Below are 12,587 nucleotides of genomic sequence, written 5' to 3'. Positions count from 1 at the left end.
TGTCCGTTCTTTCTACTTTGTGCATTCTCTGAAACCTTCCACAGTGAGCCAGAATGACTATTATAATCAGAAAAATACCACCTTTACAAGGGGTAGTTTCTGTTGATTAGGGAGTTTCCGTTTCAAAAGCACTTGGAGACTCCTTATCTCGCTTGGGCTTTTTACCGCAGCCCCGGGAGAAAAGCCGAGAAGGGATTGATTTCCCTGTGGCTTAAGAGGAGGAAATCACCCTCCTCCGGGGGCGGGCAGGGGACTGGAGGTGGTGTCCCGTGTAAGCACTGGGCAGCAAGCCACCCATCAGCTCCTGGCACCAGAGGGTTCTGAGCAGGGCTCGCCTCCCCCCCACCCCTTCCAGAGTGGCCATTGCCAGCTCTGATGGAAACCGCTCTGGCTTGGCCAAACCAGGGCTCTAGAAAAATCCCGCTTCTGGGAGTCCACCCTCAGTAAGTTGTCAGGAGGCAGTCAGATTTTATACGCAAATAGATTTAATGCAGCAGGACTTTTAACGGCATCCGTTGAGAATTAACGTAAGTGTTCAGCGGGAGGAAATTGGGCCAATAAATTGAGTCATTGAAAAATGGCATATTTCACTGCCATTAAAATCTAGTTCTGAAATATAGATTTGTGGGTTTAATGTTTCCTGAACGCAGCAGAATAAACAATTGCACAGACAGAGGGATAAAAATCCACTGAAAACCGTGAAGAGTGAGTGAAGTGTGCCATAAACAGAACAGGTGCCCTCCGGGCGGTAAGGTTATGAATGTTTGCTTCTTTTTTTTTTTTTTTTAATTTTTAAAATGTTTTTTTTTATTTATTTTTGACAGAGAGAGACAGAGCAAGAGCAGGGGAGGAGCAGAGAGAGAGGGAGACACAGACTCCCGAAGCAGGCTCCTGGCTCTGAGCTGTCAGCACAGAGCCCAACGTGGGGCTTGAACTCATGGACCCAGCCGTGAGATCATGACCTGAGCCGAAGTCGGACGCCCAACCGACTGAGCCCCCCAGGCGCCCCAACTGTGTATCGTTTTTAAGACTTACACGTACAATCAGAAAAACCATCGGGTGACGGGAGATGACAAAACAGAAGTCTCTCAAAACGAATCTCGACATCGCAGAGAACGAGAAGCTTCGAGCTTTTTTAAAAAAAATTTTAATTATTGTTATTATTTTAAAATTTATTTTATTTATTACTTATTATTATTTATTTATTTATTTTTAAGATTTTATTTTTTTTAAAGCTTCGAGCTTTTTTAAATTTTTAATTATTATTGTTATTTTAAAATTTATTTTATTTATTACTTATTATTATTATTTATTTATTTTTAAGATTTTATTTTTTTAAAGCTTCGAGCTTTTTTAAATTTTTAATTATTATTTTAAAATTTATTTTATTTATTACTTATTATTTAATTAATTAATTTATTTTTAAGTTTTTTTTTAACGTTTATTTATTTTTGAGACAGAGAGAGACAGAGAATGAACGGGGGAGGGGCAGAGAGAGAGGGAGACACAGAATCGGAAACAGGCTCCAGGCTCTGAGCCATCAGCCCAGAGCCCGACGCAGGGGTCGAACTCACGAACCGCGAGATCGTGACCTGAGCTGAAGTCGGACGCTCAACCGACTGAGCCACCCAGGCGCCCCAAAATTTTATTTTTTTTAAAAGCTTTGAGCTTTTGTAAAATTTTTAAATATTATCATTTTAAAATTTATTTTATTTACTTATTATTTATTTATTTATTTTTAAGATTTTATTTTTTTTAAAGCTTCGAGCTTTTTAAAAAATTTTTAGGGGCGCCTGGGTGGCTCAGCCGGTTGAGCGTCCGGCTTCGGCTCAGGTCATGATCTCGCAGTCTGTGAGTTCGAGCCCCGCGTCGGGCGCTGTGCTGACAGCTCGGAGCCTGGAGCCTGCTTCGGATTCTGTGTCCCCCTCTCTCTCTGCCCCTCCCCCACTCATGCTCTGTCTCTGTCTCAGAAATAAACATTAAAAAAAATTAAAAAAAATTTTTAATTATTATTTTAACATTTATTTTATTATTTACTTATGTATTTGTTTGTTTTTAAGATTTTATTTTTTTTAAAAGCTTCGAGCTTTTCACACAGCAAGTCTCCCTGTTGGAGGATGAGGAAGTGGGGCTCAGGACCTTGGGTGGCTTGCCAAGCTCACCTGCTGGTTGTGCTGGCTTCCGATGCCCGGCTGGGCGCTGGTCCTGTGCTGGGCCGGGCACGGGGCAGGTGGCTCCGGGCTGGGCTGGGTGTGCCCGGACGGGGAGCCTCTCATCTGTCCTGGGAGATGTGAGGGGGGCAGACACCCGGGCAGGAGGGACCAAAGTCCTCATGTACGGCCTTGGGGGAGTTAATGTGTAATATTCTAGAATATAAACTGGGCCGTGAAGCGTGATCTTGAGCGCAGACCTCCAGGAGTCACTGGGAGCCGCACCGGGAGCTGCCACCATGTCGGTGAGGATGCCAGCTTGCCCACTGCCCACCTCCTCCGTTTCCCACATCTGTGCTTCAGTGGGGCAGCTGGTGGGGGGCGGGGGGAGCGCAGCTGGAGGAAAGCCACTGCCCGGGCCTCGGTTTCCCTGTCCGTAGACTGACCAAGTCGGACAGACGGTGTCCACAGCCCTCTAGGGTAGATGTTCTCCGCTCCCTCCACCACCACCCTGCAGGGGGAGCCGAAACCTACCTCTTCCCCTCTCTAGACTCCGTTTCTCATCCGTAATAATAACTGCCAACATCTACTGGGCTTTAACGCTTTTTTTTTTTTAAACGTTTATTTGTTTTTGAGAGACAGAGAATGAACAGGGGAGGGCCAGAGAGAGAGGGAGACAGAATCTGAAGGAAGCTCCAGGCTCTGAGCTGTCAGCACAGAGCCCGACGCGGGGCTCGAACTCACAGACCGTGAGATCATGACCGGAGCCAAAGTCGGATGCTTAACCGACCGACCCACCCAGGCGCCCCTATTGCGCTTTATAAAGATGAAGAAACTGAGGCTCAGAGGTTAAACCACCCAACATTACGACCCGTACGTTGCAGGCGTTTGAGTGGATCCTCTTTGCAATCTTTGATTCCAAACCTGGCGCTATCATGGCTTGCTGTGTGGCTTCAGATAAGTCACTCTCCCTCTCTGAGCCTCAATCTCCCGCATTTGTGGAATTGGATCACAATTCCTCTGAGGATTAGACAGTGTCTTAATTTCCGGTGGCTACTGTAACAATATTCCCTTACAGTTTTGGGGGGTGGAGGCCTGAAATCAAGTGGTTGGCAGGGCATGCTTGCTCTGAAGGCTCCAGGGGAGGATTCTTTCTTGTCTCTTCCAGCTTCTGGTGGCTGCCGGGAGTCTGTGGCATTCCTTGGCTGTAGCTGCACGACTCCGATCTCTGCCTCTGTCTTCGCATGGCCTCTTCTTCTGTGTGTCTGTGCTTCCGGGTCCACGTTTCCCTTTTCTTTTTCTTTTTTTTTTTTTTTTTGAGTGTATTTATTTTGAGAGAGCGCGCGCGCACAAGCGAGCAGAGCGAGCATGAGTTGGGGAGGGGCAGAGAATCCCAAGCAGGCTCTGCGCTGTCGGCTCAGGCCCCGATGAGGGGCCCGAACCCGAGAACTGTGAGATCATGACCGGAGCCGAAGTCAAGAGTTGGACGCTCAACGGACTGAGCCACCCAGGGGCCCCTCTCTTCCCTTTTCTTATAAGGACACCAGTCACATTGGATTGAAGGCCCACCCTAAACAAATCTTAAGTTGATTACATCTGCAAAGACCCTCTTTCCAGATAGGTCGCATCCGTAAGTTTCAGGTGGACGTGACTTTTCGGGAGACGCTGTTCAAGCCAGTCCCTGTAAGGTGCGGGATGTGACCGTGACTGGAGGGGTCAGTGTGGCGGGGATGATGCACTCCCCACCCCCTGCCTCCCAAGGGCAACTTTGTGGCCCAGAGACCTTCCCGTCTTTCCCCTTCTCTGGTCGTCCCATCCCTGCCCTCTCTTTCCTCCTTCTCCAGAGATCACCTAGTCCAAATATCCTACATTAATGATGGGAGAACCGAGGCCCAGAAAGGGAGGCAGCTGGCCCCAGGTCACTCAGCCAACCAGGGGCAGGGTCAGGACTCGATCCCTGACCACCGACTCCTGCCCCACTCCCCAAACTGGCTTTGCCCCCCGTCGTCTGTCTCAGACTTTGCTGAGTGAGGACGGGGATCCCGGGTCTGCACGCTCCCAGCGGCACCCTTCTCTGTCCAGAGGCACCTGTCCCTGGCCTTTCTGGTGCTCCCGTCCCGTAGCAACCCCCACCTCTATCCTTGGGGGCTCTGCTCCTTCTGTTTCAGCCAGCCAGCTCCCAGGAGGTGGTAAGGGAATGGGGGTGCTCCTCCCTACACGGGCCCCAGCCTGACTGGTCCAGGGTCCTGGGGGGAGTGGGTGGGCAACTGGGGGGAGACGAGAAGACTCAGCCCGCTCACGATGTCTGGTTGTAGCCGTGTATGCGTCTCAGAGCGCCCATCTGTGACAGCTTGCTTTGTGGCAGGACATCTATGTTTCTGGTAACGTCTGAACATCTTTGGGAGGGGACCGGATAACCTTGTCTCTGAGCGGCAAACTTGTCTATCTGTGAGACGCTGGAGGAGAATTTTAACCCAGCCTGTCTGGTTCTCAAGACGGCAATCCAGCTGTCACACCAAGCGTCCCTCTGACGGGTGAGGCTCTCCTGCCTCTAGCCCCCGTTTTCTCAAGGGCGGGGAGATTTTTCCCACCAGGGGGCATTTGGCCACATCTGGGGACATTTGCCCTTGTCACAACTGGCGGGGAGGGTGCTCCTGGCATCTGGTGGATACAGACTGCCAGTTCCACACCCTCGGATGCACGGGCCATCCCCACGACAAAGAGTCATCCCGCCTCACCGGTGTGGGGGCTGCTGGCTCCACTCTCCTGGGCTGCGCACAGCCTCTTTTCAGACCTGTCTTTTGAAATGTCCCGCCCCTGGGACAGCCGGGCAAGCCCGCCGTGTGTGTGTGCACACTGGATCGCCTTCCCCCTTGGTAAAAAGAAGACAGCTGCCAGGGGGGGAGCATTGACTATCCTCCCAAGGATGCTGCCCTTGGCTGTCAGCAAAGCGCCCCAGGCCTGTGAGTTTCAGGCGTGCGGGCTCCAGGAAAAAACCCAAAAATCTGTGAACAGAAATTGCACAACATAAACGTGTTCTCCCACGGGATGTTTGAGATCTTCGGTACCTGCTGCGTGTGTCCTCTCCCCCCCACCCCCCACCCCCCACCACACACCTTCCGAGCATGGATGTGGAAAAAGGGACATTTTGTAAGTGTTGGGTAATGAGCTTTGAAAATAGCTTCAAGGGGCGCCTGGGTGGCTCCGTCGGTTGGGTGTCTGACTCCCGCTCAGGTCGAGATCTCACGGTCTGTGGGTCTGAGCAAACCCACCCCGCCCCCCTCCCCGGGCTCTGCGCTGACAGCTCAGAGCCTGGAGCCTGCTTCGGGTTCTGTGTCTCCCTCTCTCTCTGTCTCTGTCTCTCTCAAAAATAAATAAATAAATAAGCATTAAAAAAAAATAGCCATCCTCCCTCCCATTAAAAAAAAAAAAGAGAGAGAGAGAGAGAGAGCTGCAAGACCCTTCCTTTAACCATGGAGCAGCTGCGGGAAACTTGTGCTATATAGAAATCTAGGCGCTGTTGGGGCGCCTGGGTGGCGCAGTCGGTTAAGCGTCCGACTTCAGCCAGGTCACGATCTCGCGGTCCATGAGTTCGAGCCCCGCGTCAGGCTCTGGGCTGATGGCTCAGAGCCTGGAGCCTGTTTCCGATTCTGTGTCTCCCTCTCTCTCTGCCCCTCCCCCGTTCATGCTCTGTCTCTCTCTGTCCCAAAAATAAATAAACGTTGAAAAAAATAATTAAAAAAAAGAAATCTAGGCGCTGTTAAGGTCCTATGGAAAAAGGAGTGAGTTGATCATAACAGCAAGTAATCATAATGGTATCCGTCCCTCGATTTGCCTGTAGTTCATGCCAGCCTCTATGTCTGGGGCTCTGCAAACGTGACCTTGCCCATCCCAACGGCCTGAAGGTGGGTGCTATTAACCTCAGGGCCCCCGGCAGTGTCTATCACAGAGGGGGCGGCTTAGCACTGGTTGTGAATGGATAAATCACATGAGCCCATTTTATAGATGAGAAAAGTAAGATCTGGAGAGGGACTTTGATAGGACATGTCAAGACATGTGACTTACAGAGCTTTATAGTTCCTGGTTTTGGATGGGCCAAGCCCTGCATGCCTCTGATACAATCACTTTCTGTTAGTAAAATGGCTCCAAGGTTTTGCAGAAGCTGAACACATCCTCATTTGGGGGGTTCTGCTAAGGGTGCCTTCATCACCTGAACCTATTTGGGAACTGTAAGGTCAGCACGGACCACAGTACCCACTTCACAGATGGGCATACTGAGGATCCCCCAGCTGGGCCCCATGTGTCCACATTCAGCTGTTCTCATCAGGCTGGGTGGATGAGAGTGAAGCAAAGCAGGGAAGAGGGAGTTCTAGAAGGCTCTGACCAGCGCACTCTAGCTTTTTCCCTTCCCAGCTCAGTGCCCTCGAGGGTGCAGAGGGTGAACGAGACCTGAGGCCCCGTGAGAAGGTGCCGGTGAATGGGGGCCGCCAGCAGAAGGGCTCTGGGCATGTGCGTGACGTGCTTCTCCGTTGGCACAGGGAAATTTTGAGATCGTGAACATGGACATGAAGTTGGGCTCAACCCTGAAGATCAAGGGCAAGATCGCCAGTGACGCCGTTGGGTGAGCAAGGGGAGAGGCCGGGTGGGCCCGACCCCGGGGAGGGGGGCTGTCCACAGGCCTGGAAGGTGGGGGCAGGCAGGGCAGCCTTGTGAGATGGTCACAGGGGAGAGCGACCTCAGGGGCCTTTTTTTTTTTTTTAAATCCTTTGCTCGTGCTCACATCCCTGCCATGCCCCCCGCTGGCTCCCCTCCTGTTAGGGGCCTGCCTTCACCTCCGAGGCTAGGTTTGGGGACCCCCAGAATTTCACAACTCGTGCTATTTGCTCAACTCCGTGGCCCCCAAAGACACTGAAGGGGGTAGGTAGGGAAGCCCCTAGAGATCTGCCCAGCCCCCTGTGGGTCAGGTGTCTCTAGGGAAAGCACAATTCCCCGCCCCCCCACCCAGCTGAATGGGCAGAGGCCAGCCTTTCACACACGTTACACCAGAGAGAGCCACCAGGGGGCGCCAAGTGGTCTCTTTTGTATCCTCTCCCTTAGAACTAGCCGCACTTCTAATTCCGTTGTTAACAGCTCGGCACTCGGGCTCTCCCGTGGGCAGAACACGGTTACAGAATTTCTTGGGACTGATCCGCAACCGCTTTTGGTTGAGGAGAGGCGGGCAGAGGCGTAGGGTAGGAGCCAAGAGGAAAATCACTCCTTTCTCCTACTTGGGTTCCCTAAGTATACGGTCATGATCTGAGCCCTCCCAGTGAAGGCACCCTATTCATGACTCAGAATGTTCTACCCTCAGGGACCTTGGCGGTCTGACCCAGGCTGTAGGGATCCTGTCAACAGGTCACACGGCCCCTGATTGAATACCTGGAATGACAGGGAGCTCGCCACTTGAGGTTAGCTGTTCATGGCCAAACTCAGCGGATCTTCAGATACCTAAGGACAATTCTCTCCCCCAAGGACAGGTCCCCCGAACTCCTGAGATTGTCACTATCAGTCACCCTCCTGTCGAGAGCCTTAGTCCCTGTGCCAAATGGAATGACGCTCCAGTGCTGAGTCCGAGCAGGTTGTCACCTCCTTTGTTTTAAGGCACAGGCCTCTGTTAACACTTTTCTTTTGTGATTTCTTTCAGCTTGTGGTCAACCAAGACCCCGCGACCCGAGCAGCTTTACCCAGGGCTGGCCCCTAATCCTTGTTACCCCCTTTCCCTGCAGATTTGCCCTTAATCTGGGCCAGGGGTCATCTAAAGTGGACCTGCATTTCAACCCACGCTTCCGTGAATCTGTCATCGTCTGTAACTCACTGGATGGCACCTGGGGGGAGGAGCAGAAGGATGGTCACATGTGCTTCAGCCCAGGGTCAGAGGTCAAGGTGAGGTCAGAGGGGAGAGGCGCCCGAGGAGGACGTCAAAGAGAGAGCCCAGGTGGGGGGGGGGGAGCACCCTGGCCTAGACATGGGGTTTGGCACTGTTGAGGCCAACCCCGGGGCTGCCGTGGCCCATTTTCCAGGGCCTCCGCCTCCCTGATACCCTCCCTCCTGCCGCAGTTCACCGTGACCTTTGACAATGATGGATTCAAAGTGAAGTTGTCAGATGGGCACCAGTTGACCTTTCCCAACAGAATGGGCCACAGCCACCTGAGCTACCTGAGCATACAGGGTGGGTTGAGCATCACCTCCTTCAAGATCGACTGAGCGGAGAGCACCTCACCGGAGTCAAAGAGCCCACTGCGGATTCCCGATCCTGAGCTCCCGCTCCGTCACAGATCAGCGGCCGCTGAGTCCCGGCTGCTGGCCAGCAGTTCCGGCCCCTGGGACCCTACTTCCCTCCCCTGAGGCTAAGACCAGACAAAAGAAGCCATCTTTACCTAGTCTTCCTGCGTCAGTGCTTGTGGTGATTTCCATAGTGCTCCCAGCAGCCTCATGCCACAGGGAAGGAAACTGAGGCATAAGGTCAGAGGGCTGCGAGGTGGGGGTTGGGACATGCTCCCAAACACCTCTAAGCACCCGCTGCAGCCTCTCGGTCCCCAGTTATCACCGGGGCAAGTGATTCGTGATTACGGAGGGGGGGTTACGGAGCAGGCCCCCCGTTCCGGGCACCTGGGCCAGGGGCTGTTCCAGGAACTGTAGATAAGGGCTTCCACCTGGGCCTCTTATCGCTGGAACATTCATTCCAGCCTGGTTACTCATTACCCCCTGCTTTGGTCCCTCCCCTCGCTGGGGGCCCTGGGGGTGTGGGTTTGGCGGGGGGGGGGGGGGGGGGATTCTTTGGTTTTCCAAACCCGATACTGAAAGTATTTTAAGCAGGTGGAGCTGACTTTGTTCTCCCAAGTCCCCAAGCATCTTGCAGGACGCCTTTTATCAAAAAGCCTTTTTTAATCAGGACCCAGAAGCAGGTCTAGGGTGCACAGGAAGGTGGGATTCCTCCCCTGTGAGGTCGCACCTGACTTTTCTCTGGGGTTGGAATGTTGGGGAAGCAGCCTTAGCAAGGGCTGGGGCTCTGAGGGGTGCAGGAGGGACCCTGCTGGGGGCAGCTCTGGGATGAGCTGGGGCAGGACGTCCCTTAGGGAGAGGAGACAAAGGCCCTGTGTGGTATGCTCCCCGCCTCCCCCCCCCCCCAGCAAGGACAGCTTTTCCAGCACAAAGGCTATACTGTGAGGTTGGGCTCTCCAGCCAGTGGGGTTGGCAGAGGGTGGGGGGTGAGCCTAAGGAACGGCCCTGGGTCCAGAGTGGCAAGGGGCTAGGTAATGCAGCCCAGCAGGGCCCACGGGAACACCCAGGTCCCAGAACAAGCCTGGTCTCCTCCGGCCTCCCTCCCATGTCTGTCCTGCAGAGGCGTGGAGGGGCTTGGGGGCAACTGGGTTCTCCCATCTATCGTGGGCAGGACCTAGCTATTCGGTGCTGGCTCTGCACTGTTCATGGGCAGTGCCCTGAGCCCTGGCAGGGTCCTGAGCCCACGGCCAGCTGGTCACACCTTGACTTCATCGTCCTCCTCAGCATCAGCAAACTCAAAGGTGTTTGCTTGCACCGTGCTGGGCACGGGGGCCCTGCTGCCTGCCTGGGGTGCCCCCCACTCTTCGTCCAGGCTCTCCCAAGAAGCTCGAGCCTGGGGCAGGACCCCCGCTAGCTCTCGCCGGGTATCGATCTCAGTATAGCGGTGGCTACCCTGGCTGCCCCCCCAGCCTGCTCCCCAGTGCCTGCTAGGGGCCGTGTCAGCAGGTATACGGGGACACTCTCCCACCACACTGGCCCTCACCTCAGCCAGAGGGCTCAATCCAGCAGTCACCCCATTGGGGCAGTGTCCACGTGGTTGGGGGTTTGAGGCAGGGGCTGGTGAACTTGGAGCAGGGGCTGGTGAACTTGAAGCAGGGGCTGGGGTCGTCTCAGCTGCAGAGGCTTCCGAAAGGCTCATGACCCCCAGCAGCTCGCTGAGGAGAGATGGCCCCAGGTCGAGGTCCAGGCGGAAGGACAGGAGGGAGTCAGAGCGGCGAAGCTCGGGCTCGGAGGGGAAGGCACTATCACGTTCTCGGTCACGAGGCTTTTCCGGGCGAGGCAGGCGGGAGATAGTGCAGAACCCGGAGTCCGGGCCTAGAAGAATGGGGAGAAGGGTCATAGCTGGGGTCCCTAACCAGGAATCGGGGCAGGGAGGGCCAGGACCGACCCTAGCTTGCTGTGTGGCCTCTAACACGTCACTCTCTCATCCGGCCTCAGATTCTCCCATCTTTCCAATATAGCGAACCCTGAAGTTTCTCACGGGATCTTTCTATCAACCCAGAAGCTGAAAATGGACACAATTCTCATTCCCACTTTGCAGACGTAGAAAGGGAAGGCTCAGTCTGGGACCAGGGGAGAGGCTTGCCCAGGGTCATAGGATCTGAAGGGGGCAGAGGCAAGCCTGGAGCTCAAAACGTCCTGACTCGCAGTCCCAACTGATGGCCACGGTCCTCTTGCATGACAGTGGCCGATGGCTGCAGGCGAACCCATAGTGGACGGGTTTGTGGGCACGGGGACGGAACTAGCAAGCTGGGGTCTGACTGCACAGAAATCACAGACTCAAAGGACAGGCGGATGCCCTGCAAAGGACCTCTGGTCCAGCCTCTGGCTCCAAAACTACCATGCCTGAGGCACAGTGTGGTCACTGTGGACCAGCCCTCAGCGGAGTTTTGAGCTGCGTTGCTGGGGGTGGAGCACCCGCGGAAGCCCCTGGCAGTGGGGCAAAGCCACAGGGCAGAGAACGGCCACCAGGTGGCAGCAAGGGCCCTGCTTCCCAAGGCGAGCTGTCCGGCGGAGCTAAGGTTGCACCTGCCAGTCCCCCACCACGGCCGGGAGGGCCCCCTGGCTTCTGTCCGCGTGAGTGGTTTTTCCAAATTTGTCAGGTTCTGTCCAAATAACAAAAACACAGCAACAGCCCCGATGTCCTGTCGCTGAGTCTTAGCAGTGACCCTAATGGACCCATTACACGTACAGGCCAGGATTGAGCCTGCAGAGGTCAGCCGGCATGCTGGAAACCGGGTAGAGCCAGGATTCTAATCCAGAGCCCAGACTCTCAGTCTCGCCACCGTGTCATTCTGACACGAGGGGGCTGCTTCCGTGGAAGGGGACGGGCTGGTTCAGCCATGGGCCCGGACACAGGGAGGCGAGTTAGAGTCGGGGAGAGCTGGACCGCCCTCCCCTCCCCTCTCAACCTCAGCGCGCTTTGCGGAGTGAGCTGGTTTGCGACCCTTGTCCCCGCCCCACCCCCCCCAACCCCTTCCACGGTCCGGGGTTCGGGCCTGACCTCCACGGTGGGACCAAACTAACGCGGGGCAAAGAGCTCACTTGGTGGCTCGGCCGTCCCACCGAACACCCTGGGCCTCGGCACCTGACGAACGAGTGGCCAGCCCGGGCCCTCACCGTAACCGGAGTGGCCGTCTGTGGAGCTGGCAGGGTTGCGGTCGAAGGTGAGTTTGCTGACCACGAGGCTGTCGTAGGCGGCCTGGTTGAGCTGGGGCAGGGAGATGGCGTTCTTGATGATGGGGGACACGGCGGGCGGAGCAGGCGAGGGTGCGGGCGGGGAAGCCATCCGCCGGGGCGGTGCCCCTACCCTCCGCACCTGCTGTAGCTTCTTGGCCAGGAAGCTGCGGGGTGAGCGGTGAGTGCTCCCCGAGCTGCCACCGTGGTTGCTGAGGAAGGACGTGTCGCCGAAGACGTCCCCGCCGCGGCCCACGTGCATGGTGTGGCGGAAGTCGCCGAGTGGGGGGCTGATCATGTCTGCCGTCAGCCGCCTCTTCCCCTGCGAGCCGGACACCCAGCCAACCGGCGAGAGCTTGCCCAGGCTCATGGCAGGGGCTCCTCCGGCCCCCTGGGGGCCTGGCATCAGCTCCCGCTCTTCACGGTGGATGGTCCGGGCCCCCCCCTCCCCGGGGCCGGGGCTCACGATCCACTTCTCAGCTCCTTCCTTCCCAGAGGAAGGGGGGTGGACGGAGGCTGCTCCTGTGCGCTCCTGAAGTGCTGCCCCCTCGCCTGTCCCTGAGGCCTGGCTCCCGGCCCCGTGGAAACCGCTACGGATGCCTGTCCCAACACAGAGAAGGTACCAGATGCACCTCAAGGGCCAGCTGCCCCTCTCTGCCCGGTGGTGGAGACCTGAAAGAAAGACAATGATGGTAGGCCCCGGTGGGGATCCTGGGTCACACAGCGAAAGGGAACAAGTGACTATACCCACCAACCCCGATGGGGGATACCGCCCACGTGCTGAGCGGGCGCGCAGACGACACGCCGGACAATTCCGGGAGGAGGACGACGTTTAGGACCAGGCAAAGCAAATAGTGACACGGTAGGAATTGTGGCTGTTGCCTGTGAACAGGTATGGACCGGAGGGGGGCACGAAACAATTCATCGGGCTGCCCGCTT

General features: G+C 55.6%; 2 protein-coding genes across 2 annotated transcripts; one reads left to right on the top strand and one right to left on the bottom strand.

The window, feature by feature from the left end:
* Positions 1-2,449: 2,449 nt before the first annotated feature.
* On the top strand, positions 2,450-8,393 carry LGALS2 (galectin 2). Its single transcript, XM_047066410.1, has 6 exons — positions 2,450-2,455; positions 4,274-4,339; positions 6,564-6,623; positions 6,689-6,771; positions 7,916-8,072; positions 8,247-8,393. Exons 1-6 carry the CDS (start codon positions 2,450-2,452, stop codon positions 8,391-8,393), a joined length of 519 nt encoding a protein of 172 aa, XP_046922366.1.
* A 1,273-nt stretch (positions 8,394-9,666) lies between these two features.
* On the bottom strand, positions 9,667-12,054 carry CDC42EP1 (CDC42 effector protein 1). Its single transcript, XM_047065196.1, has 2 exons — positions 11,592-12,054; positions 9,667-10,286 (listed from the first exon to the last, which is right to left on the bottom strand). Exons 1-2 carry the CDS (start codon positions 12,052-12,054, stop codon positions 9,667-9,669), a joined length of 1,083 nt encoding a protein of 360 aa, XP_046921152.1.
* Positions 12,055-12,587: the final 533 nt, after the last annotated feature.

The sequence above is a fragment of the Lynx rufus genome, unplaced genomic scaffold, assembly GCF_022079265.1.
Source record: "Lynx rufus isolate CCGP_SWC_20201006 ecotype Redwood Valley unplaced genomic scaffold, mLynRuf1.p SCAF_7, whole genome shotgun sequence".
NCBI lineage: Eukaryota > Metazoa > Chordata > Mammalia > Carnivora > Felidae > Lynx > Lynx rufus.
Note: the sequence above shows the minus strand (reverse complement) of the source record. Positions and strands in the feature narration are given on the sequence as shown.